This window comes from Dermacentor andersoni, chromosome 1, assembly GCF_023375885.2.
Source record: "Dermacentor andersoni chromosome 1, qqDerAnde1_hic_scaffold, whole genome shotgun sequence".
NCBI lineage: Eukaryota > Metazoa > Arthropoda > Arachnida > Ixodida > Ixodidae > Dermacentor > Dermacentor andersoni.
In genome coordinates this window covers 182,227,119-182,254,431 of record NC_092814.1, presented here as the reverse complement: position 1 = coordinate 182,254,431, position 27,313 = coordinate 182,227,119, and the positions used below count along the sequence as shown (strand labels likewise).

The window sequence follows — 27,313 nt, the reverse complement described above, 5'->3', positions numbered from 1 at the left end:
GGTTTGAAGTCATCGTACCCCCCCCCCTTTTTTTTTTATTTGGCTTGTGTTAAGATATCGTGTGCATAAATTCTTGCGTACAAACCAGGTTATATAAACAGCAAGCCATTTGCAGAAGCACAACTTCATAAATATGACCCAAACGAGCACGAAGCGGGCTTGGAATTGCGCTTTTCCAAGCCCGCCGTGCCCGAGGGGCAAAAACTAGGCTTATAAAAAAGACAGTGTCGAAGTAGGCTTCCATGCCGTCCATATTGAACCAAATTTGTGTGCTACATTTTAGGTCGGCAAGGAAAAGAAGCTGCAGAAGGCGAATGACAATGACGGAGATGTGGAGTCGGACACAGAAGACTACGTTAAAGGTGCGTTTCAAAACAGCGGTGCGGCCGAAATTTGAAGTGGCGTCGCAAGTCGCAGAAGCCATTGTTCGTTTCACGTAAACGTGATGTTAGTAATTCTGCTTAGACCTTTATGATATTGTCATGATCTCTTTCAAGCAATCGACGGCGTTGTTGTGAGGGGTATCTTTGCGAGAAAGTTGCACGCTTATATGCAGAACGCGCCCTCTTAGCTTAGCCTAATTCCATATCGCTTTGCTTGCGTGTCCTTGGTGCTTTTTGGCTAAGTTATTGCCCCGAGAAGTTGAGTTTATTTTATAATCGCTTTTTTGCGCATAGCACATGCGCGATTCGCTGTGCGGTGAAGGAAACAGTCGGTGCGTCATATTTGTAGGCGCGCACTTTCCGTCGCCATTTTTGGCGCGTCATTTGTAAGTACTAATGCGACGCGGTCATAATGAGCGTCCATCTACTGCTACAAGCCTGGCTTTGAGTAAGTTCATGGTTACATGTGATGCTCTAGGCATATAGTGCCTGGCTGAATCCTTCGGAAGTATACATTTAATTAATTCCACTCAGCGATGTACATAAAACAATGTGCGGTCAAGTAGACGCAGCAGGAGGTTACAGAACAGTTGCAATCAATGGGGGGGTACGCCATAATTTTGTATTGTTCTTTGTTTCCTCAAATATAGAGCAGTTAGGCGTAGAGGCAGACTGTTGAAACATAATTTTTCGTATATGAAGACATGAAGTAGCTGATCAGGTGGAGCACTCACAAGCACATATTCCGATGATGTGTTACATTAATTCAAGTGAAATGTCGATTTTGCAGTCAAGGCAGCTATATTGAGCATTCTTGGCTGTTAATTCTGTTACCATTAGTGAGACACATATCAGAAGGCAATACAGTGTGGCAACTCAGCAGTGTTGTGACTAGGCAATCCTAGTAATGAACTTGCGCCTATAAAAAGATCAATATGGCCATGTAGGTAATTTCTTTGTGCCTCCTCATTCTTGACTTGCTTTGCATTTTGCGATGCTTTTGCATTTCACTCACCCAATGAGGACTTATGCTGCTTGCAAACAAAACTCTTTTGTTCAGCAGTAGCGAAAGCTGTCTTTGGATTCTGGCCTTCCCACAACCCGTAGCCATGTTTTGACAGATGTTAGGTGGTGGAGCGCTGGTAGCGCGCTGCTAACGAAAAAAAGAAACAAAAAATAGTACATGCTAATGATTGTGGTTGCCGATGCCTTTGCACTAACGGAAAGTTTCAACTTATCTGCTGCAATATTATTTCTATGTGCTGTAGTTGATGTCAATGACAAGTGATAGCTTCCCCAGTTTTGTGCACGCTCATCTCCTGTGTACCGATAAACAGCTGTAATACGTTTTGGGCAAGTTAAAATTCTCCCAAATATTTTCTCTCGTATGACTGAATTGAAATGCAATATCCTGCAAATAAGTAAGGCGCTATTGCCTGTCCAGTACGAAGGAACATCTTTAACCTCCTTTGTGCATTGGACCTACTGTGTTTGTCCACGCATTGCTGGTAAAAACGATCAAGGGCTTGCCCGGCTCATCAATGGTACTTGCCAGCAATGCCATGGACGAGCCTAGTTTCGTCTCAGTGCTTAGTCATGCTTTTGGTAGATGGCAGCACACAAACTATGTAACAGTGCAAGCAGAAGCGAATTTATTCTTTCTGAGGAAGTAAACTGAATTGTTAGCTAGGGCCCTCAAAAATAATCTGGCCATTTTAGGTCAGAACTAGGGACAATAGCATGGCACGGAGAGGTTAAAGAACCTGAATCTCAACCGGGCCCAAGGCGATATGACGGTGAAAATTGTGGTATTAAGTTTTTATTTATATTTTGCGCAGCTTAGACCTCAGGGTTTAAAACTTTCGTTTTGTTTTAAAGTATTGATTACATGTAAGACATGAAAACGTACAGTGTGATCTCCAAGCCCAAACAATCAAAATGAATAGCATAAACCTATGTGTCAAGTGCCTTTTGCCTCGCATCCTCTGGCAAAAATCATTGGCATGAGACATTGTGGTCAGTGCAGAAACAAATTTCTGGTGCAAGTTGAAATACAAAGAGGGCCCTGAACCACTTTTATCGAAGTCAAAAAATGCATTTGAATTTAAAATAGACTATTTCAGAAATACTTTGCCACAAAAAGTACTTCAATGCGTTCAGCAGAAGCAGAGCTATTGGCAAACGTCCCCTATGCAGTGCAGCTACTCCTTTTTCAATGGCTTGCAATGCAAAGGCTATGGCAGAGTGGGCCGTGCCCGCAACGCTTCGCCTACTGAATGTGACCGTGGTGCGCAGTTCAAATTTAATTTGGATGTTCACGTAGGTGCCACTACTTCTAATTTTGGCACCTATGACGCACCAAACGTGGTTGCCCTCAAGGAGCCTGTATCGTGCATTTGATTTTTTATTTACCAGAATAAAGGGGGTACATAAAAAAAATATACATAATACAGGCAACATAGGATAAAACACCACATGTTCACGTCTATACTATTACGTCATGAAGCGGCTGTACTAACATATCATTTTAAGTTGCTTTCACAATATCACTTGATAGCTGATTACAGTCTTGACTTGTATTGGGGAAAAAGGACTTATTAGGCACTTTAGTTCTACATAAAGTTTCTATCACTTTGAGTTCGTGATCAACTCTCATAGACACGTAGTCGGTCATATGTAAATAGTTCATGTTATCCATACTTGTTCTTGAATTAAAAATACCATAGAACAGTCTTTATCTATGTATTAATCCTTTCAAAGTTGATTTTTTTTTGCCATATGCGACCGTCCAGGGTCGATCTTTTGTAGATTCCAATTCTTCTGAGGGACCTATTTCGAAAAAAAATTTACCGTAATTTTTCTAGGGAGACCGTAAAGTGAGAAAAAAATACTTTGCATTGGTATGTATGTACTGTTTACTCATGAGTAACAACAATTAAAAAAGTAAATAAACTTATAAGCATTAAAAATTTGATGCATTGTTATACACATAAGGGTTAGAAAATGCGCACGCGAGAATATTTTGTAAGTCTCAAATGTTCCTGCTCTTACACTAATATTTATGTCCGTAGCGTAATTGAACTGCGCAGGTGAACGCACTCAAGAAAACTGGTTGTGTGCCCATCAAAAAAACAAAACGTGCAACAAACTTCTGCTAATCTTCATCTTATCGCCAACCAGAAGCAATTATTTTTCGTGAGTCTCCAAAAAGAGAAAAGACAAGGAAAAGCGTGCACGGCGGCAACCTTCCTATGTGCACCTCTGTGAGCACTAAACAGGCGGTCGCCCTTTGAGCGATTAGTAAAGAGATAGCCATTAGTTTTGTGAGTCCATCAGAGATCCCGTGCATATATAAAAAAGCTAGTTTGTACATCCATTGGACATCCAGAATGGGATCCTGTGGCAGATGTATTTTGGACGGTATGTGTAGTGTGTGTGTGTGTGTTTGTGGGCGTGCACGTGTGTACGTGCATGCACACACATTGAGGCAGCGATAGCAGAATGCATTCAAGCACTTAACCAAGGTACTTCAGTGCATTTCAATGCCACAACTCTGCTGCAAAAAAAAAAAAGGGCCTACATCAGCTTCAAAAAACAATATTTTACTGCCACCCTATGTTATAAAGCCAAGAAACCACACCTGAATACTGCCCATAGCAACAAGTATACTTGCTGAAAAAAAAAGAATTTGCCGATCTAGATATTGTGGCTGAAGCTAGAATAGTGCAGAGACCTAAAAAACAAAAATATAAACTCCTTTCAGCATGTTAAACAGTCTAACAAATGTGGAAAAGACAATACAACTAAATAAGGTCTCATGTGACTATCATACTTATTTTACTTTTCCGTACTGTCAAAGCTTGCAAGGACTCATTATAGGCACATGCTTTAGAATAAAGAAGAAACTGTGCTGGAAACCACAAAACAAAGCACAATGCGTAGTGGAAGTGTAAGCATCAAGGCTTATCTAATACACTAAGGTATGAGAACGGGCTAGACAAAGGACGACAAAAAAAGATGGGACGAAGACAGTCTTCGTCCCACCTTCTTTGCTGTCCTTTGTCTCGTTTTGCTCTGATTAAATGAGATTATTTAATACCGACACAGTCTACACAATATAATGCAAGATATTAAATACAGTTATGTACAAAATATCAGAAATAGAATGCATTTTCAAAGATATGAAAAACATAAAATGCGACGCACCTGCAAACTCATTGGGATGGAACGATTTAACGCAAAAAACGCTACCATTTCTGTTAGTTCGAGGAATTTATGTATTGTTAAACAATAATTAATTTATTATGCATACAAGAAGCATTTTTTCGCTCTGGAGCTTAGTAATAAAAGGAATTAAGTGCATGACACTTAGAACTGTGAATTTTTAGTGCTTTGGCTTCAAGAACTATATATCAAGACAGCCTTTACACATATCCATAGTTAGATGAAATTTCCACCACCAATGAATTTTTATAACAGTATAGCCAGTACTTGCACTTAGCGACTGCAGAATAGTGAGTGATGTTTACCTCTTTAAACATGAATACATTCAGTTTAATGCTATAAGGATCTTTAATACCCTCTGCTAGTGAGTAGTAGTAGTAGTAGTAGTAGTAGTAGTAGTAGTAGTAGTAGTAGTAGTAGTAGTAGTAGTAGTAGTAGTAGTAAAATTTTAGACACGGGAGTGGGGGGAAAGGGGTCAAAGAGCGATGGGTGGCTCCCTTAGTCCAGGGCTCCACTGGCCTTGGCTGCCCGCTGGACTTGCTGGAGGAGTGTCCTCTGCGGCCCCAGGTTTGAACTGGCGAGCTGTACCTTCCGCTGCTCTGCTAATCGTTGTTAGTTTTTGTTAGACTGAATAGCTAACTCTGGTGGCATTCTTTCACACATCCATGAAATGTGGGTAAGGGTTGGTCTACCGCCACACCACGGCTGTCTAGCTCGGTATTGTGTAGGGTAGAGTGCGTAAAGCTTTAGGAGGTGCGGATAAACGTCGGTCTGGATTTTTCTGAGGCTTGTGGCCTCTTCCCCGTTTAAGGATTTGTGTGGGGAGGTGTATTTTTGGCATGTCAAACGCTGGTGTTCTAACATTTTGTGTGGGTGTTTCGGCATGGGCAAGGCATGTGAGCTGGGCTGCTCCACTCGGTTGCAAGTCAACGAGCTAGAGCATCAGCCCGTTCGTTGCCTACGAGGCCTGAATGTCCTGGGCACCATATTATATTGTGGTAATGTTGCAAGTTACAACCTAGCAACCTAAGGGTAGTAGAAGGTAAACGGCCTGTCATAAATAAGCGACATGCTTCTTCAGTCAGTCACTATGGTTGAGGAGCGGCCTTTCTTATCCTGATGTTGGTTAGCTAGGGCTATTGCTGTAATCTCCGCAAAAGTTATGCAAGATGTGTTTAAGGATGCAGGGACGAGGGGTTGGTGTTTTTTGTCTACAGCTACTGCTGTATAACGTGATTTTGCTTGTGTAGCAGCACCTAGATATATTACGTTTGGGTGCCACTTGGTGGCATAGCCGTTAGACCCGGGCCAAACGAAGACCTTGGTTGGTATTGTGATGCATATGCTTGGGAAGCAGTCTGGTGCATATGTGCTTGTGACACTCTTTAGTCATGTCCTCCATAGCATCTCCTGTATTTAGGGGGGGGGGGGGTGGGACTGTTATGCGGGCCAAGATAGTTCTGCCTGCAGCAGTAGGGCTGAGGCAGTCTCTCTGTGAGACCAGTACCACAGTTTGGAGCTCTGCAAAAGTGTTATGTAGGCCCAAGGCCAAAAGCTGCTTAGTCGGAATGTGTATAGGCAGCCCTAAGGCAGCTTTACACACGCTGTGAATGACGGTGTCTACTTTGTATTCTTCAGACTTGCTGAGGCCGAGTCCGTGGGATATTCGACTAAGGACAAAAGCTTGAACTAGCCGTAGGGTGTCTCTGTTTCATTCCTTTATGGTGATACATTATGCGGTGTATCATCCTAAAGATTTTAGTTGTGGTTTGTAAAGTTTTGATTGTGTGTCTGTAGCCTTGCCAATGCTTTGTACCCGAAAACCCAGAATGCTGGCTTGGGTGACTTCAGCGATGGGGTGGCCGTCCACGTTGAGATTTACCGTATTTACACGATTGTAAGTCGACTCGAATGTAAGTCGACCCCCCCATATCGCTTGACCGAAAAAAAAAAAAAATCAGAGAGCATACCCGAGGGCGCATTCGATAACGAAAATTTATTAGTAGCTGACATGGTCACTGGACTCCTCGTCTTCACTAGTGCTGCCATCATCATCGTTGCTGCGGTCCCACAGCGCGTCGTGGTCCAGCGAAATTTCAAATTTGGCAAACGACCGCACCAGGACATCTTGCAGAACAGCAGCCCACGCCAAATGCACCCAGCCACACGCAGCCGTCAGGGAGGCTCTTTTGACAGGTCCGGTTGGCGTAAATTCGCAGTCTTCTGCCGACAGCCACTCGTTGTACTCACGGCGGAGCAGAACCTTAAAATTAAGGCGAAGGTCCGGGCTTGTTTCATGACCACGTCGCACTTCACTGGCAGGGACCGATCACGCATTTCAGCGACGTACGCCGCAAGCTTAGCCTACAGCTCCGGAAAGCGTCCAGACTTCGGCACGTGGGAAATTTCTCACTTGCCGTCACACATTTCGCTTCGCTGCAGTCGCCACTCTCGCACCACCCGTTTAGAAACATCGAAATTGCGGCCCGCTGCGCAGTGATTTGTTTCTTCGGCGTAAAGGATGGCAGCCCTCTTGAACGCTGCTGTGAACGAGTGCCGAACGATTAGTGGGCCTGGAGCACTCATGACGACTGGGGAAGCATAGAAGTAGCACGTAGCCGGCAGTCAAGTGGAACGCGTCAAACCAATACGAATGCCTATAAACCACGACCGACTATAAATAAAGCCGGTCGTGCTTTAAACAGAGAAAGAGAAACCCGCGAGCGGTGTCTGCTCTTCCATGAACTACCGATACTCCCCGCAAGCGCCGCGGTTCTGAGGGTGCCGCCGCAAATCGGAACAGCGGCGCTTCCATCAACTATCGACATCCCCCATGAGTGTTGCATGCACTGCAAGACTCTCAAAAATGTTGAAAAACCCTTCCGAAAAGCGAACAAACACGCGGGATAGCAAAAAGATACGGGTAGGGCCATAGAGCAAACATAAATTTGTAACTACGTTGTAGCTCCCGTTGGTATCGCTTTTTTTTTTGGCGGGGCCATGTTTCGGTTTCGATTGTAAGTCGACCCCCCAACTTCAGACTTTCAAATTTAAAAAAAGGGGTCGACTTACAATCGTGTAAATACGGTATTTGTCCATTCGTTTTATAGCAAGGGTTTTGAACTCTGGTAATGTTTGATTTTTCCGGGGCTCAGCTAAGTCCGCTGTTAGTGAAACTAGAGGCAATGTCGGCCGCCTGCTGAAGTGTTTGCTCTTTCTACGCTAGAGAGCTGTATGTAGCCCAACGGGTTGTTTCATCCACATATAAGGTGTAGCCTAATTGCGGGATTTCCTCTAGGGCATGAGCGAGTCTCTGCATAGCTATGCTAGGGCGTTTTTCACTGGTCGATCTGGAGCGGGTTCGCGCGTTTTACTGGTCGTTTCGGATCAACTCTCTCCACGCCGGATCGCTCTCACTTGCTCCGCCGCCGAGGCGCGGATTCGTGCGGAAGTAGCTCGTGTCACTTCCATCTTCAAGCGAAATCGGTACCCGGTTCGTACGCACAACATTGTGTTGCTTCGCAAAATGGCTACATTCGGTGCTGCTGCAGAGTCTCGCATTTAGCGATGAGAGCTCAGACGACAGCGATTACGAGGTGACGCAGGTGCTGTACGAAGCCTTCTGTGCACGTTGTCCATGCACAATCCTTGCGGGCGCGACATGGAAATGACGGACTCTGCGACTACAGCGGTCAAATTACGCACGGGGGACGGCGAGTTTGCTTGCCGTTGAAATGTACAGAGCGGAAATCGGGCATGGTTTCCGGAACCGGTTTGCGTGACGTGTACGCAGACTTCCTGTGTGATCCCCCGCGGAGCATTTTTGCGCTCCGCTGGCCGATTTGGATTTGTGAAACCCGAGCGCTCGCTCGATGATTTCGGCGGCCGCTCCAGATCAACCAGTGAAAAACGCCATTAAATAGGAGTGGTGTTATTGCTTCTTGAGGGGTTCCTTTGTTAGATATGTCTATAGGATCTGACCGGGTCTGTCCAATGCCTATTGTGGCTGGTCGGTTAGTGAGGAAGGACTTGACATAGGCAAATATTTGCTCACCGCACCCTATGACATTGAGTTTGTCGAGTATAGCCTCATGTGAGATGTTATCCAAAGCCCTTTTGAGGTCGAGGGCAAGAATGAGGTGTTCGCTACCCTTAATGCTCATTCACACCAGCTACTGACAGCGGTCTCGCTACCAAGTTGGTCACAAAGCGACTGCGAGGCGTCTGCTCCGGCGAAGCACTTGCTGCAGCAGCTCAGTCGTCTTGGTCGAAGTACCTTGCACACATGGCCGCTTTTCTCAAAAAGCGACTATTCTGGACCAATCCCTCGCCACTCGATTAGTCGCGCGACTGTGGTAGCAAAACTGCTAAACCAATCAGCGTTGTGCAGAAAGTTTGTTAGCATGTATTTTCATCCGGCGTTCAGCATCCAAATATCATAGACATTCATATGCTGTTGAATGTTGTTATAATGGAAGTAGTGTTTAGTGCAGCAGGCAAGACAGTTATGCTTTAGTGCAGCAGGCAAGACAGTTATGCAGTGAATGCTTAGGAGTATCGCAAACAGGAAAGTGCTGTCAGGAACAGCAAGAAATCATTTGAGTTTGAGAAATTTGGAGAGGTAAATAAAATGCAGAATAATTATTTTTGTGAGGGTGCTTGACATGCTTCTTGGCTGAGGCAAAGAGCTTTCGTCAAAGAGCCAAAGAAAAGGAGGTGTAAGTAGTGTCTGTAGAAGAAGAAACTATGGCTAAAATGGAGATGTGAATATTTGAAGGTTTATGTAGGGAAGTAAAAATTTTCACCTTTCTTGTATTAGATTTTGGTATTCTTAAAATTTGAAAATGTTCTGTACAAACCCTTGCTTTATAGAGTTCCTCAGTGTAGTGAAAAAATCAGCAGGAGGCTACGTGGGATTTGACCATTTGCACTAATTCAAGGGTGGAATGTTGTTGGATGCATAGATGTTGTAAAACATAGACGGCTCTCAAGGTTTGAGTGTCAAATATGTATTGTCACAAGTATATTTCAGTAGAAACGGTAATGCATTTTTTTGGCTACAAGTACATCTGGTGACTGGTACTCCTGGCTTATTGTGCTTTTTATTCTGCAGTTTCCACAATGCCAAACAAGAAGCCGAAGATCCCAGCACCTGAGGCAGACTCTGAAGAGGATGACCTTGAGGTAGATGATGAAGATGTTGACGATGAGGATGATGAACTGGATGAAGACAGCCTTGATGATGATGAGCTAGATGACAGTGAGGGCCTAAGTGGTGAAGATGACGATGAAGGTAAGTGTTTCTTGGCTCCAAAGCTTTGGGAATCTGCACAGTAAGTTTTTAAACAACATGTGTGGGGCATGAAGTCATAACTGAATATCATGGCCATGCACAAAGGTGCAAAATTCAAGACATTTGGCTTCTTAGGCTGAAAACAAAGCATCTTGGTCAGCTTGACAGCAGTTCATAATTTTTTGTAGTTGACCTGCTTCCTAATATAGTAAAGCTCTCATGGGTCAGATGACAGTCATGAAAAATGTTGAAACTTGCGTACCCTGCCACTAAGGTATGCAAGTGGTCATTGTGTGAGTCAGCTTTCTCAAGCAAGCACGCTAGTGTGACCAGCTGGCAACCACTGCCAGTTTGTTGAAAGTGTGCATGTAGGCAAGAAGCTCCAGACTAAGACTGTGAGGAAAAGTGTATTCATAAGCTTTTTGTGATATTGACATTGTAAAAAAAGTGATCGCTTGAAATTCTCTTCAGGCTGGTAGGTTGGCTACTGTAAATATACATGGTAGCTCTTGCAGTGAATCTACACTTTGCCTGCACCAAGACCTGTAATGAAAGTTCATATAGCTGTTTCACTATCCTTTCTTTTTTACTGTTCTCTTCTACTGTTTCCTCCAATGAGCCCACTATATACTAGCCCAATCAGATACCTTACTCTTGTCCATAAAGGTGAAACAATGCTCTGCAGCTTACTTTTATGTGCCTACATACTCTGTTGGGTGAATTCTGACTAGTGATATGTTGCACTGCAGTGCCTCAGTTGGTGGCAGCTGGAAAGGCCAAAGCCAAGCAAAAGAATGCAGCAAAACAAGTTTCTTTAGAAGAAGGGAGCGAGGATGATGATGATGAAGACGATGAGAGTGACCTGGAAGATGGTGAGAGCTACTGATTTTGTTTTGTATTCTCTGGCCATTGTATATGCAGAATTGATGCTCTGCAGGATGGGAAAAGTAATGTACAGGTGCAGCCACTCCTAGCAGGAACATGGGAGCCTGTAGCATTGCTCTGTGGAGCGTTGCCATCGGCATCTCGTGAAGTCTTGGCAGACGGCTCGCCGGGTTTTTCGCCAATCACTTTGACTGCAAAAAAAAGCTGCTGTCTGTGTGGTCACAACTTGACATACCGTAGAGTGTGTGTTCAAAAGGAAAAGATATTCTCGTAACATGCAAAAATAAATGACCTGTCCATCAGTATAGCATGTGCTTACAGTGTATTCTATGCTTAGTGGTATGGTTGCTGCTCAAATTGTGCCAAACTGTGCCAACAGGCTAAACATGCTACAACTTGCTACATTTGTGTAAAAAGCCTGTTCCAAGGTATTGTTTCTTTTTTTTTTGTCTTTTGGCGAAAGAGAAGATGGCAAGTGCCCAAAATTGGTCAGTCTCCACATTTGTTGCCACTCCACATATGCAGCTTACCATAGTCAAAATTGCAATTACCATTTGCACCTCAGTTCAGAAAGATATTGTTGGCTATTGTGACCGTCTAAATTGCACTACTAATAGCTCGGCTATGAAGACGTGTGCCCCAACACCACGTCTCGGAAGTGGCGATGCCAGCATCGAAATGCTTGCCTTGCAGCGAACATCGTCGCCATTCAGCTCACGGAGCGAGAGCATGCGCAGAACATGTGCTCAAGTTAAACCAGGCAAGCTTGCAAAAAAAATTTGCCTACTGACACTGATGCATGCAAATCATTAGTCAAACTTCGATATAAAGAACCTCAATTTAATGAAATTCTTAATGTAACGAACTATTTTGATTTCCCGATCGTAGTTGCATTAAAAACCATGTATTTGTTTTCGCGATTTAACAAAGTAGTTTCGCGACACGCTTTCGATTTAACGGAATTTTTGGCCATTTCAAGCATGTACCTGAAAGCCTGTATGGCTAATAAATCTACCAAAACATTATAAGAATGTTGGCCTAGCCAAAAGTTATTTGAAGTGTCCTTCCGCATGAAACGTTGGAGTGGCAAAAACGCTGTCAAAGCGTGCGCACCGAGGTGCGGTAGGTAGGAAACACCGCTGTGCTATTTGTAGCCTTTGTAAACAATTCGTGGAAGCCACGGAGCACCGGAGAAATACGGGAGTTGACGATTACATCTGCGCAAAAAAGGGGTGGGAAGGGAGTGAATGCGTAGTAATGCGATCAAGCGCGCACTTAGGGGAGAGGGAGGAGGGGGGCAAGAACACGGCGTCATCTGCCTTCTCTTGGTGCTCGCACCTTCTTACGCGCATCCATGCGCGGGCCGCATGCCTTAACTTGGACGTAATCTCACTGCGGCAAGTGCAAAGGTTGAGTCGAGACATTTGGTGCCTTGATGTGCCTTGAGTTCCCGCACATCTAGTGTTGGCACCCGTCGTGGTTGCTCAGTGGCTATTTTGTTGGGCTGCTGAGCACGAGGTTGCGGGATCGAATCCCGGCAACATCGGCCGCATTTCGATGGAGGCGAAATGCGAAAACACCTGTATACTTAGATTTAGGTGCACGTTAAAGGACCCCAGGTGATCAAAATTTGCGGAGTCCTCCACTACGGCGTGCCTCATAATCAGAAAGTAGTTTTGGCACGTGAAACCCCATATTTAAATTTTTAAAATCTAGTGTTGGCAATTGCGTAATCTCAAGTTTGCGAGACATGGTGCGAAGCGTTCCCTTGTGTTGTGTCAGTGGCTTGGCAGTCATCGAGTGAGATCTTGTTGATGTTTCTCTGAGCGCGCGCCACCAATAAAACTACGAACCTTACTTCATGTAGTTGTCTTTTCGCTCTTGTCATCAGTGCTCTGCCTTTCTAGTGAAACTAATTTTCTCTTTTTTTTTTTTTTTTTTGCTCGAGACTGACATCCATATTTTCTTAGCCTTTTGTTCTTAACCCTTTGAGGGTCGAATTATTTTGAAAAAAACTTTCCCAGGTGGTCAAATTACTTTATTGCAGATCTTGAATGTACAAAATGTATAAAGTCAGGAATAAATAGTAAAAAATAATTAGGAACAGTATTTTGGTGTCGGCATCACTCAGAACTGCAAAATGTTCAATAGTATTTCCAAGCGTGGTACTCCTTGAAACACGGGTCTACGCACAGCGCCTTATCGCAGTCTGCACACCTAAAATGCGTGTCTTTTCTCTCGGAGCGAGGAGTTGTGTTGGCGCACACATGACATCTCTGCGTGCGGCTGCCTTGGGCAGAGGTCTGAGGCACCCTCTCGCGTAAGCGCATTGCCACAGAGAGCGAGAATACCTGGTGAGCGGCGCTGATAAACAAGCTAAGAGCGGCGCCAATAAAGATAGAAATCAACTTCCACTGCCCTGCAAGAGAGTGCCGACAAAGAAAAAAATTACGTTTCGCACGCCTTCGTTGCGATCACGCGGCGAAACCGAAACCGCCAAAGGGGCGTTGCTGCAGTCTGAGCGACGCGCTGAAGCTAGCAGTCAGTTCTGTTTATCTCCCCAAGAAGGTAGCACCAATTTCAAACGCATCTTATAAGTGCTAAGAGGTGGCAGCACCTCCCGGTGAGCACGCATCGTCATTATGGCGCGAAATTTCAAACGGAGGGTCGGAACCGTACCCGTACGGCAAATACCTTGCGGGACAGAAAACCGCCGCCGTACATGTACGGCGAAAACCTTCAAAGGGTTAATTTCTGGGTGCTGGTTGCGGGCACTAAGCATGGTCAGCCATGGTGTCCAGGATGTACGGTACTGACATACAAATCTCGGACGATGTGAGCCACATTGATGCACCAGTCTCTGCGCGATCTGCACCACACGCACTAGCGCTCATAACTACATTGTTATGACCCGACCTTCATGCAATTCGTTTATAAGTGCTTACTAACAAGATACTATCCTCCAGGAATGCCCGTGAATTTGAAGTTTTTGGTGCTGAAACTGTAAATCTCAAATTAATGAAATTCTTGATTTAATGAAGTTCTTCACTGCAAGTACAGCTTCGTTATATCAAGGTTTAACTGTATTCCACAAATTTGAATTGTATTTACTCGAATCTAACGCGAACCTGTTTTCTGGTAAAACGGGCCCAAAAATTGCGTGCGCGTTAAATCGAGCTTAATTAACCCTAAATTTGTGTTACCATATCGCCATCGGCATATCAAAATGGCCGCCTCGTATGTGCTTCGAGCCTAGCTTCCTCCATATGCTGCAGTACGTGTGCTTAGGCAATGCTTCTTCTGGGTTAGGTTAGTGCACCGTCTGTCTTCTCGTTTTGTGTTTCTTCTATCAGTATGGAAGTGCCAACTGCAAAGACATGCAGAGTTTATCACGATGCTGCAATTAAAAGGAAAGCGATCCTGTGTGTGGAGACGGACGGAAATCAGGCCGCATCACGGGCATTCGGAGTTCCCGAAACTTGCGTGCGGGACTGACGCAAACGAGAGAGGTGTTCTACACCGACAGCTGCTACGTATGGTGCGGCTGCGCGGCCCTTATCTTGAAAGCGATCTGCGACGGAGACAAGTCTACGCTTGTAGGCGCACTGCGCTGTGTTCTCGCTTCGTTCGCGTTGAAGCGAGAAGCCGCACAAAGGTCAATTCTCCCACTCCTGCTTCTGCACTTCCTCGCTCCAGCGTTTTCATAAAGAGTTAGCGCGGTCATTGAGTGAGACATGTTCATGTTTGCTCGTGCGTGCATGACACCGTGGTTATTAATCTAGCTAGTAAGCAAATGTTTAAAAGTTTATACGGCCGATAAAACTACTATCCTTACCTTTCTTATAGCTGTCTACTAATTTGCTATCGTAATTGATGCTTCGCCTTTCGAGTGAAACTGTGACTTTCTTTATTTATCGCAACTTTAGTGCATTGGGAGTAAATTTGTTTTTTCCAAATGTTGTATTTCTGTACGGAAGAATGAGGTGCGCGGTTCTGTAGAGGACTTCCCTTTTTTTAGGTCTCGACAAATGGGTGGGCTTTACAATTGAGAGTGCTCTTTTCCCCCTTTTTTGGGTCGTGGAAAACGGGTGTGTGTTAAAATCAAGGGCGCGTTAGAATCAAAAATACGGTACGTACAGTGTTAGATTGTGGTGACCGTTGTCTGCCCTGCAAGCCTAAGACAGAGGCCCATGTGTACTGTACTAGCATGGTTTTATTTCACGAAGGAATCTGTATTTCACATGAAGTCCACACGAAGATTAGTTTTGTTGCGCATGCAAATAAGAGCTCGTGGCCATGATGGGTGAATTTGCACGAATTTGCTTTCAAAGCACGGAAGCACCACTGAACTGGGTGCACGGCAGCTTGCCCTTTGCTCCAGACAAACTGCAACAAAAATAGGACCTGTAAGATGCGCGAGAGTTTTCAGAAACCGCTACAAAAGTTGCTTGTTTCCATCCATGCTAGGGTAACCAGAAACTGTCTAATCAGATGTTTTGCAAAGCGCTCTACAACTTTCTATCTATTAAGTATTAGTGTTTTTTAACTTCCTGCGGATGCCCGCAAAATACAAAAATATACCATAAACGAGAAGAAAGGGGGTTAACCGAGAGGCCCGATTTTTATTAGCCATATCATGAGAAGCCAACAAACATTGACACCAAGGACAACATAGGGGAAATTACTTGTGCTTAATAAATGAAATAAAGTAACAATAAATAATGGAAATTAAAGTGAATGAAAAAACAACTTGACACAGGTGGGAACCGAACCCACAACCTTAGCATTTCGCGTGCGATGCTCTACCAGTTGAGCTACTGTGGCGGCGTTTCCCCATCCACTTTTTTGGATATTTATGTGCACTAGTAGAACTCTGGGAGTGTTAGCCAGCGCCACCACTCGCAGACCTTGGCGCCGGACGTGGATCGTCCTTTTTGCCGCAGGCGTCACGAGAACGTGATCTTTTTGGGTGAAGGCAACTGGTCAATAAACCCACATATGCTACCTGAAGGCATCAATGTTGCCGGATTCGAGACCCTCGTTATGTAATAAACGAGAAGGAAGGGGGTTAACCGAGGGGCCCGATTTTTATTAGTCATATCATAAGAAGTCTTTTCATTCACTTTAATTTCCATTATTTATCGTTACTTTATTTCATTTATTAAGCACAAGTAATTTCCCCTGTGTTGTCCTTCGTGTCAGTGTTTGTTGGCTTCTCATGATATGGCTAATAAAAATCGGGCCCCTCGATTAACCCGCTTCCTTCTCGTTTATTACATAACGAGGGTCTCGAATCCGGCAACACTGATGCCTTCAAGTAGCATATGTGGGTTTATTGACCAGTTGCCTTCACCCAAAAAGATCATGTTCTCGTGACGCCTGCGGCAAAAAGAACGTTCCACGTCCGCCGCCAAGGTCTGTGAGTGGTGGCGCTGGCTAACACTCCCAGGGTTCTACTAGTACACATAAATACCCAAGAAAGTGGATGGGGAAACGCCGCCACGGTAGCTCAATTGGTAGAGCATCGCACGCGAAATGCGAAGGTTGTGGGTTCGGTTCCCACCTGTGGCAAGTTTTTTCATCCACTTCAATTTCCATTATTTATCGTTACTTTATTTCATTTATTAAGCACAAGTAATTTCCCCTATGTTGTCCTTGGTGTCAGTGTTTGTTGGCTTCTCAAAAATATACCATGTGACATGTCCACTTGCGCGCCGTGATTGCAGCGCTCCCAAACTGTCCGCACACAAATGAACATAGCATCTAGCAGAGCGCGCTGCCGCTTAAAAGGCGACAGGGCAGTGACAAAGGCGTTGGCTGTGCGATTTACGCCAGCGATGTGCTTCCCTCGCGGTGGTTCATGATAGTGATAAGCAGACGCTGTGGCAGCACACCCGGCTAAGTGGTATGTTTGTTTGTGCTGGAAACTCTTCGGAGCAGTGCAATCACGATGCGCAAGCAGGCATGTCACGTGGTGTTTTTTTGTTTTTCGCTGGAATCCGCAGTAAGCTGAAAAACACTAATACTTAATAGATAAAAAGACAGAAACTGTTTATACAGACATCTTGCAAACCGCTCTGCAACTAATTTGAATTTTTTTCGTAGTTTCGTTGCTTCAAAATTTGGTTAACTAATCTTGACTAATTACCTAATTAAGGAAAATACAAAGAAATACTATGACGCACTACATACAAAAGTGAGCAACATGCATTTGGTTGCATTTTCTTAGAGCGCATTGCCATATTTTCACACTCTGGCAAGTTGGCTGAAACACTATAATGGCTACGCAAAACTGTTTCCGGCGCCCGAGGTCTGACACCAATAAAAGAACCTCTACCATTTACTCTGCTTTCTGTTATGCGAGGAAGACAGATGCATAAATGTAGTGTTGCACTGCAGTTTTTTCTTCATTTTCTGTAAGAATACTTCCAGTAAATTTGAGTACAGGGCGCCGGATGGGGCAGATATGTGCAGATTTGTTTTTTGTTTGAAGCAGCAAGCAGGAAGTTTACATATGTTTTTCCTTCAACATTTCGCGAGACCTACTCATCGAAAACTATATGTGCATAAATACAAATGAGAGATGCATGTTGCTTGAAGAACCAGAAAAATCTTTGTTCTCGAAAGGGAACCGTACAATAACAATAGAATGAACACAGACACTGCAGCTGCAATGCACGTGCAATCACTGAGCGGCATCTAAAAAAAATGAAATGAAAAAGAGAGAAAGGCGTCAATTCCTAAGGCATAAATACATGTCATATATAAACACTGTTTGAGCAGTCTGAACGCATATACCAGCGCTAGAAGTAGTACAAATGACCCTTCTGAGCAGAATCGCCAGCAGTTTCCAATGGTGCGACGTTGATGCCGCCCAATCTACTCTCGATACGCAGCGCCGTCACAGTATTTTTCGTCGTCATGTGCCTCACTTGAAAGTATGCGCCAGCCCAGCCGCTCGTCCCACTCAACCATATTCTAGTACCATCTAGTGTCCATCTTGCCGATGAATAAATTTCTGCCATTTCGATAATGCTGATGTCATTCACTCTTCTTAACGCTTTCGTTCGGAATATTATAGTTTAAATGTTTTGAAGTGATGTTCATGAGTTTTCTTGCAAATAAGTTTCTGAGCAATTATGAAGGTTACGAGAAACTTTAAAATGAGTTATATTAATTTGAAGACTTCTTTTTCTAGTTTACAGTAAAATCTTGATATAACGAATCATGCGGAACCGCCAAAAATGGTTATTTTGAAATATCGTTGTAATGAAAAACCTGTGGTTATAAACCAGTGGACAAACATGGGAATAAAATGGCGTACCTTGGCAGTAGACGTGTGCAGACATGCATACTCTTAAATAAGAATGTTTCACTCACTTCAGGGCTGTTTTATTTGAAAAAATCCGTGATTTTCTTCTGGCGCGTGCAGAATAGGGAATGCATCTACATCTTCCACTTTGCGCAATACCTCATCGGGTATGTCATTTCACCGAGCGATGAAAGTGCGGACTGTGTTCATGTGCACTAAAACATCAATGTTTGACACAATCCCTTCTGTGTTTGGTGACCAGCAGTCGTCTTCCTTCGGGTCATCATCTTCACTGGAGATGTCGTGAACTCATTTAACAATCTCTTCGGTTGTCAGGTCCGCCGCCATTAGTGCTACACTGTTGCTCTCCACGTAATCGTCGAAGGAAGAGACAGTGCGCAGCAGTTGCGCAACCTCGGTCCACAGGTCTCCTGGGTTGTTGTTGGTCACCTCCAGGTCATCTCCAGGTCAAAGCTGCACAGGCGCTTTGACAAGCCCTGCTTTTCGCGAGCAATTGCTTAATGGTGGACTCTTTCAAGTTCCACCAAGCTCCTGTGAGCATTTCCACTGCCTGACTAATATTGATTGCAGTCAATTTTCTTCGTGCCTGTTGCATTGCAGCAGAACAGGACTGTCACGCCAAGATGCGACTTCTGCCCTCCCTTGCACTGCTGCCCCTTGAAGTGCATCATCCGGTCTGGCAGGAGGTGATAAAAACAAGCAGTCTCATCCGCGTTGAAAATATGGTCTTCAGAGCAAGATTCAGCCACCTCTATCTAGAAATAATTGCGCCAGGAATCCGTGCCTTCTTTGTCGGGAGCCTTTTTCTCGCCCGAGATTACCTGCCAAGTTGTTCCTTTCCTTTGGCGGAAACTGAAAAGCCAACCCGCACTGGTGTTGAACCCAGTTATTCAAGTGCATCGGCAAATGCGGGGCTTTTTCTTGGAGCATTGGGCAGACGGGGACGTCTTGCAGTCTGGCATCTTTGAACCGCGTGAGAACAGCTTGGTCCACATTTTGAGTTTTCCAGTCGCAGCCGTTTCCTCCTAGGAGCGAGTTGTGATTCCCGGTGAAGCTTGACAATCTTGTCCTTGTCTTTCAAAATGGTTGCGACGGTTGAAAACTACTTGCTTCTTCTTGGCGCTGTAGCTAGCTGCATTCATCGTTGGATCTTGTGCGAACATCGCCAAGCCTGTCGTGAAGTTCTTGGTGAAGTTTGTGGTAAAGCAGTTGGCACTCAACATTGTGATGATGATAGCTACTGTGACATGGTGATGATAGCTACTGCACTCGGTTTGTTTCACGCGAGAGTTGGCGGTGCTGTTACTTTTAGCTGAATTCGTAATATTGATGTTCTTTGATTATAACGGGGAAAAGAAACTATGTGTGTTATTCTGAAATATGCGTTGCATTGAAATTTGTAGTTCTGAAGTATTTTTACATAAAAAATAATAAAACCTCGTTAAACCATAGTTGGCTGGAGCTTGGAAAAAGTAAGACGCACTAAATGGTAGTACTGCTTAACCGAAATAGCATGATATCGGCCACTTTCCTGTCAAAAACGGAACTCTGAGAGAGTGCGATGAAAGGGCAAAGACATGGCAGTATTTATTCACTTCACACAACAAGTGTTATAGCCCTGTCAAGCTGGCAAGTTAAGTGCACTTTCCCAAATCTAAAGTTGCAAATAGAGTGTACTCACAGAAGAGTGCACTCCGGTCGGAGTGCGTTCACGAATGCACTTTGCTTGTTGACTGTGTAGCCTCGCCGCCAGTAGTTTCAACGATACAAAATTTAATGCATAGATAAAGGACACAGTTTATTCTAGCTGTTGAGCAGCTTTTAACAAAATAATCGGAACAGAACTTCCTGATGTTCTGTTTTAGCCGGATCAAATGCTACCTCGTCGTACGCCATCTTGTTCTGGATTGGCTAGGCATTCGTCCTGGCCGGGCCGGCCTCGACTTGTAACACTCTTATGATAAAAATATTTTCGTTTTTTGTTGAGTAAATATAGATTAAGTGCTTTTTAATTTTAATCTACATCTTCAAAAAACATTTTAATCTGTCGCCATCTTTTTTAGCATGAGTGCGCTTTCTTTTCCCGTTTAGCACTGCGTAGCCTAAAGTATCGCTCAAGGACCCTAAGGGCACTCCCCGTGAGTGCGCTTAACTTGACCGCTTGACAGGGGTATTATTTTCGTTTGATGCCGCTGCGGCCTAGCAGCGACGACAGCGGCCTCTTACTGAAGCAGTGAGCCAGCTTTTCAGCCAGTCCCTCTTCTCGACAAACACTCGCATGACAGATTCCTTGTTGGCGTTGCATATTCTCCGTGCACGCACGCCGTAACGCGGCAGAAGTCGCGGGGTGCCTTTTTCATTGCGGGGTGCTGTTCTCGTTGTGATGTTGCGTTCATGAGGCTAATGTTAACATGCAGCTTCTGCCATTGTTGGGCCTGAATCGCCCGTGCTGTCGCTCGTGTCGTCCTCATCACTGTCGTTAGGCAACATTTCGGCAAGAACAGAGGCAACGATGGCGAAAAGTCGAACCTCATAGCCGACATCCCATTGCGATCGCAGTAGCGCCGCCGAGCAACTTCTTTGCATTCCAAATGCCACACACCGTAGTCAACGGTAGATCCCTGTTGCGTGCCAGCGCCAACTTCTTAGTTTCACATTCGATAGCACAAATGAGGTCCAATTTTTCTTGTATGGTGAGCGTCCGGTGTTTTTTTATCCGAGCTTCGGCATGACGTGAGTGCGAGCTTGCACGACGCCGAAATGATGTGGACGTGGCTTCACGTGCAAACGCACAGGGCGCTTGGAGGCTGTTGTTCTGATCTCTGTGGCTTGTTGTTCTGCTGGGCCACCCGATAGCGATAACGCACCGCCGTGATTGCGTGGCGAAGAGTAGAATCACTACGTGTTAACATACGTATGGAATAAGCTGGTACGGTTTGTGCGGATACAAAACGCATTATGTTCAATGGCCGCTGAGTCGAGAATTTGACTTTCCTGCTTTTTAAAACGAAACTACTGTTTAAGTGGATACGGTTTAGCAAGGTTTTACTGTATAGGCAATCTGGCAGGGATATTAAGATGTTCGTAAATTTAAGAAATTCGTTAATGTGGGGTTCATAGTAACGAGATTTGACTGTAGTGTAGATTTGAAGAGTGGTGGCAACCAGGGCATGAAAATTGGCAAAGATGGCACCAGTGTTGTTAACCCCTACTGTCACGAATTATGATCAACAGTCGATAAATGTGTGAAATTTACATAATTTTATGCCAAGGTGCTGGAGACTCAACAGAAAGCAAGTCAAAGTGGGAGAATGACTCTGTGTATTTTATATAGTGACCCATCATAATTACATAGTAATTAAACATTCATTTACTGTACAGTCAGTCATGCTACGTTTCATTAAAAATGCTGAATCACCCGCTTGAATTACATGCACAGGTTGATTATTGAGTGCAAGCATTACAACGAGGAAAAAAAAAGATCTCTCACAATTACTACCAGAATGCCCCACTTCAAACATCCCGTCAAAGACGGCAGTGCCTTCACCACAGCGGTTGTCTGAAGCGGTACATTTCACTCGGAAGTGAAATATGTGTACTGTATTTACATAATTGTAAGTCGACCACTTTTTTAAAATTTGAAAATGTGAAGTCTGAAATCTGAAGAAAATCTCAACACGAAACACACGCCAACCGGGTAGTTGACTTACAATCGAAACCAAAACATGGCAGCACCAAAAAAGCGAGACCAACGGAAGCTACAACGTATTTACAATTTTATGTTTTCTCTATGGCCCTACCCATAGCTTTTCACTATCCCGCGTGTTTGTTTGCTTTTCGGAAGGGTTTTTCAACATTTTTGAGAGTTTTACAGTGCACACCATAGAGTAATATAGTGAGAAACTCTATGGTGCACACAACCACACAGTATATAGGAGGCTGTGACACAGCACTCATGGGGGCGTGTCGATAGTTGATGGAAGTGCCGGCGTTCCATTCGCGGCGGCACCCTCAGAACGGCTGCGCTTGCGGGGAGTATCGGTAGTTTATGGAAGAGCAGACACCGCTCGCGCGTTTTTCTTTTCCTATTTCGCTTAGCTTTCTCTATAGTTTGATGAAAGGCATTGGTTTGATGCGTTCCACTTGAGTGCTGGCTACATGCTACTTCTATGCTTCCTCAGTCGTCATGAGTGCTCCAGGCCCACTAATCATTCGGCACTCGTTCACAGCAGCGTTGAAGAGGGCTGCCATCCTTTACGCCGAAGAAACAAATCACTGCGCAGCGGGCCGCAAGTTCAGTGTTTCTGAACGGGCGGTGCGAGAGTGGTGACTGCAGCGAAGCGAAATTTTCACCTGGGATGGCAAGGGAGAAATTTCCCACGTGCCAAAGTCTGGATGCTTTCCGGAGCTGTAGGCTAAGCTTGCGGCGTACGTCGCTGAAATGTGTGATCTGTCCCTGCCACTGAAGTGTGACATGGCCATGAAACAAGCCCCGATCTTCGCCTTTTAAGGACTTGCTCGGTCATGAGTACAATGAGTGGCTGGCGGCAGAAGACTGCGAAGTTACGCCAACCGGATTTGTCAAAAGAGCCTCCCTGATGGCTGCGTGTGGTTAGGTGCACTCGGCGTGAGCTGCTGTTCCACAAGATGCTGTGGTGCGGTCGTTTGCCTAATGTGTAATTTCGCGGGACGACGACGCGCTGTGGGACTGTATCAACGATGCCGATGGCAGCACTAGTGAAGGCGAGTAGTCCAGTGACCATGTCAGTTACTAATAAATTTTCCTTATCGAATGTGCCCTTGGGTATGCTCTTTTTTTTTTTTTTTTTTTTCTGTCACGTGAAATGGGGGGGGGGGGTCGACTTACAATTGTGTAATTACAGTACTTTAGGAAAGCATAATGTTCAGTTTACTCAAAGCTTAATGTTTGTTGTCTATTCCTTGCAACCACTGCACAGAAATGGCAAAGATGGCAGTCACGGCGTCTACAAACGTGTATGCCGTGACTGAAGGGATTAAACAAAGTTAAAGGGGTTGGGACACCAAATTTTGAGGCTATAAAAAGCATGTTGTAGGCTGCTTCCGTATGCAAGGACACCCAGAACGAGGTATTGGACGCTGCAAACACTTAAAAATAATTTTAATTCATCTCCAAAAAGTCATTAAAAACTCCTTCTCGTAGTCGAGACCCAACGCTAGTGCGGCAGTTACTATGTCACAGAGGAGGAACGAAAATATTGACGTCATAGCGTACTAGCACAAAAACGTGACGTATGATGAGTAGCGATGAAGTGCCGATTACGGAGCCTGCTGAGCCGAGCGACCGAGCATAGCCTCCACTATGACCGAGCTACAGGCATATAGAAATCCTTTCTTAATGCAAAGAAGAGGCAAGGCGTGCAGGCACGGACACAGAGGAGAGAAGTGGACAACACGAACGCCGTACGGCGGGCCGCGAACGGCAAACTGCGTGTGGCGAGTTGCCGTGCGGACGGGCCTACGTTTGAGTGTAACACTAGCTGGCCGACTCCGAAAGGGACCAGGATATGCGGCGTTCGTGTTGTCCGCTTCTCTCTTCGCATAGTCGCATAGTTCGGCAGCTCGGAGCGGTCTCTCGTTCGCTTGGCCTTTCTCAATGTGAGGGCCTGTCCACGTTACCGGCATGGAAACTCGTCGCACGTCTTTTGCCGTTCACGGGCCCCCGTGCGACAGCGGTTTTGCTCGCGAACGGCGAGATTCCTTGCCCTAGAGAGGACGGGCCCGGGACCCATTTGTGCGGCAGCCGCACGGCGAAGCCGCCAATCAGCAACCAAGGAGTGGTCACTCTGGCACCGACGGCAGCTTCACCGCCTCTGATTGTTCGGCGCCGCCAATATCGTAGCTAGGCCTTTTCCGGTTCACTTCAAAGCTAAAGCTTACGGCGCTTCGGAATGAATCACCGACTGTCACAAGCCGCAATATTTTCTTACTGTTGTTGTCGCTCTTCGCAATAATTATAATAATCTCGACATGCACTTCGAATCGCCAGTTGTTGACATCTGCTGGCAACGCGTATGCACGAGCAGACGACGCAGCATAGTTTTACGTCACTATTTTTTGTGGCCCACGTGACCAAGCCATGTTGCGTTTCCTCCTCTGTGACGTCATAGCATACCCCGGAGCCCAGAAACCGAAACCGAAATCGCTCGGTATAATAATGCTATTATTAAATTATTTATCGGATATATATGAATCCCGCTGTGTGTATCGTGCTCCCTGAAGCATGACGCAACGTTTGAATCAACAAACGCATGAATGAAAATTTTGATGTCTCCACCCCTTTAATGAAATGACAGTTAATATATTTGAAAGCTCTCACCGTTATAGTTAATGCAGTTTTGGTCAATGTGTGAGTCTATTTTTACTTTAAAAATTGATAATTGCCTTATTGATAATTAGGCAATAAACCACCTCGTGACCGTGAGTTTGCCAATACTTCGAAAAGCACGAATATCACAACTGCTCTCGAAGCGCACATCGAATTGCGTAATATGCGAAACTGCTATTAGTATATTTGCACAACAGTAGCCACAAGCATAACGAAAATGGTCTTGATTCAAACAAAAAGTAATTCTTGCTTTCGGTTGATGTAAACGTACAGGTTGCTAATGTAACGCTAAAGAGTGCGGAATTTAGAATATTTCTATTAAAATGATCAAGTTTGCTGTTATTCGAATGTAATACGAGGGTTGAGTTCAAGCAACAAAAATCGTGAAAAATACTCTCGTTACGATCTAGTAAATACAGTACTATCAACGGCTATCGTCTGCTAACGCTTGGCTGCGCCCGCCTGCATAGGAATGGCTTTCTCAACGTTGCTGATCAGTGTTGTAGCCATCAGTTCTCACTAATTTCTAAAACATTTAAACACTCAACCACACAAACCACACAAGTAGTCGGACATGATGTACGCTTGTCGGCACGTGCTTACTCCAGGCTGTTGCGAGCGCTAATGAGAATTGCAACTTCTGCACTGCTTTCGTGCAAAATACAAACTGGACCAGCTGATTCATTCAGTAAGTAAAAGCGTGCTCATGGAGTAAGCATTTTTCTTGATACCCTTGGTAATAAATAAACGAATTCAGCACTTGGGTTATTCATAGCTTCTTAGCTTTGGCACAATGTGATGATTTCGGCCATGAAGCAAGGATTCTTGGTGAGCAACATGTTGAAGTCTTCGATACCTTTCAGTACATGACTGATCCGCTCAGACTCCGCCATGGTCGAGTTCACTTTCTTGCATTGGTCCAGGATGTCTTCACTGTAACTGGTGAATGGTTCACCCGGCTGCTGAGAGCACACCCGCAAACGCTGCTTGGCACGCAGCTTACAAACAGCGGGGCGACCGAATACGTCGACAAGGGTGGTCTTGAAGGCAGACCAAGTTGGGAAATCTGCTTCGTTGTTGATATACTATAGGCTGGCAACACCCGTGAGGTAGAACAGCACATTGTTCAGTTTGGCTGGTTCATCCCACCTGTTAGGCGCGCTGACCCTGACGCATGTGGTGAGCCAGTCTTCCACATCGGTGTCGGCTGCACCAGATAAGATGGCAGGGTTGCAGTGACGAGGTACAACAGGACACGCGGTTGGTGCAAGAGAAAGTGTTTGCTGGGAGGCGTCCTGAGGTATGGTTGATGCCAGGATAGTGGGATCGAAGTTCCAGGGTGGGAGGTTTGAGGGTACAGAACTGTTCACCAAATGTTAAGGTGTTCGTTTGATTGGACTAGGAGCAGCGCAGCGGCGGCAGTCTAGGCAGAGCACTGACTTGGAGCGCAAGCGGCATTCACGAGCAAAAGCGCTGAAGAGGACGACCCACTATATCGTTCCAATCCTCTACATTCTTTTTTTTTTTTTTTCGGTTCTATGAAATAACAAGATTTTCAACTATTCCGATCAGTTTTCTACTGGCTTATAGTGCCCAGAAAGGCATAATCTGCTGCGGTTATTTCATAGTATCTCTTGGATTGTCAGATCAAGGAAGTTTCATCATTGGAGAGTTGAAGTAAAGATGCTAATTATTCTGCCCACTTTGTTTTTTTTTTTTGGTAGCTGAGCTTTTATTAGCCTAGTTTTAGCGAACCTTGGAAAATGTAATGGGGCTTTGTATCTATCCATTTGCAAGAATTAAGCTGGGCGTCGCGTTGGATGAGAATAACACAAATATCTTTTGGAAGTTTCAAATATTTAAAGTTGTCAACTGTGTGCATTCAAGGAAAAGTGCGAAGAATTTAATTCTGGCACCCATATAGCAGATGTACTAAATCACTAAATGTTATATAGGGAAGCATGCCTCATCACTAGAGAGCCAGACTTTTCTGACTAAACTGGGGATCATTTGCACTTGCCAATGAGTGCCGAGTATTGTGAAAAAACTGATTATTTGCTTCGAGGGCTCCATTTGTGCAGTGAATACACTAGGTTGTGAAGATCGTTTTATACTAATGGTAAAAACAACAGTTCGCTCTTTGAAAGGTATTCAATGTTTGATTCAATTCGCTTCTGACACTATTCGATTCAGTCTAACATACAGCCAGCAAATTTTCGTATGCTTTCGGGGCACCGCCACATAGCCCATGGAGCCAGTGTATAAGGGAATTTGAAATTTCGAGTGCTGAAACCCTTTGCAGTTCAATTTTCCAAACTTTTTGTAATGACTGCAGGTCCAAAACAGCATTAATTGAAGTGACCACCACCACCATTTCGATTATTTTGTAGCCTCGAAGCAGCACTCGTATGCTGATATGCTGGCAGCCATGTCCACTGTGGCAATGCTACGCCTAGCTGCTCAGATGTTTGCTGCCAAGCTTCCTGCTGTTCGAAGCCATGTTGTTTATTGAAAGGATTTGCCACTGTCAACAATGGCAGTGACTCTGCCTTTGTCATCCTTGCCGATGGCACTTAAGCATGGAAAGCACAGCAAGTCTAGTTATATAATGCATGTTCCCAAAAGTCAGTGCCTCAATACAGCGGTGTTACGTGGTCAAGCATATGCAATGTATTGGGGTGATGCATACAAAGAGTAGAAAAAGGCCACTATCACAGGACACAGTATGCATTCCTTAATTACATACTCATGCACCCGCTGTCTCTTGTTACAGTAGGAGCACCGATAAGCCTTATTAATGACTGGCAGGCCTTCAGAGCTATTTCGGA

At 44.8% G+C, this 27,313-nt stretch overlaps 1 protein-coding gene across 1 annotated transcript in view; it reads left to right on the top strand.

The window, feature by feature from the left end:
* The window catches only part of LOC126547253 (uncharacterized), a 70,903-nt gene that overhangs the window by 214 nt on the left and 43,376 nt on the right, over nucleotides 1-27,313 (top strand). The window contains exons 2-4 of the mRNA XM_050195207.3: nucleotides 284-362; nucleotides 9,721-9,900; nucleotides 10,650-10,772. Of these exons, the coding sequence (XP_050051164.1) occupies nucleotides 284-362; nucleotides 9,721-9,900; nucleotides 10,650-10,772 (382 nt within the window). The remainder of the gene's footprint in view (nucleotides 1-283; nucleotides 363-9,720; nucleotides 9,901-10,649; nucleotides 10,773-27,313) is intronic.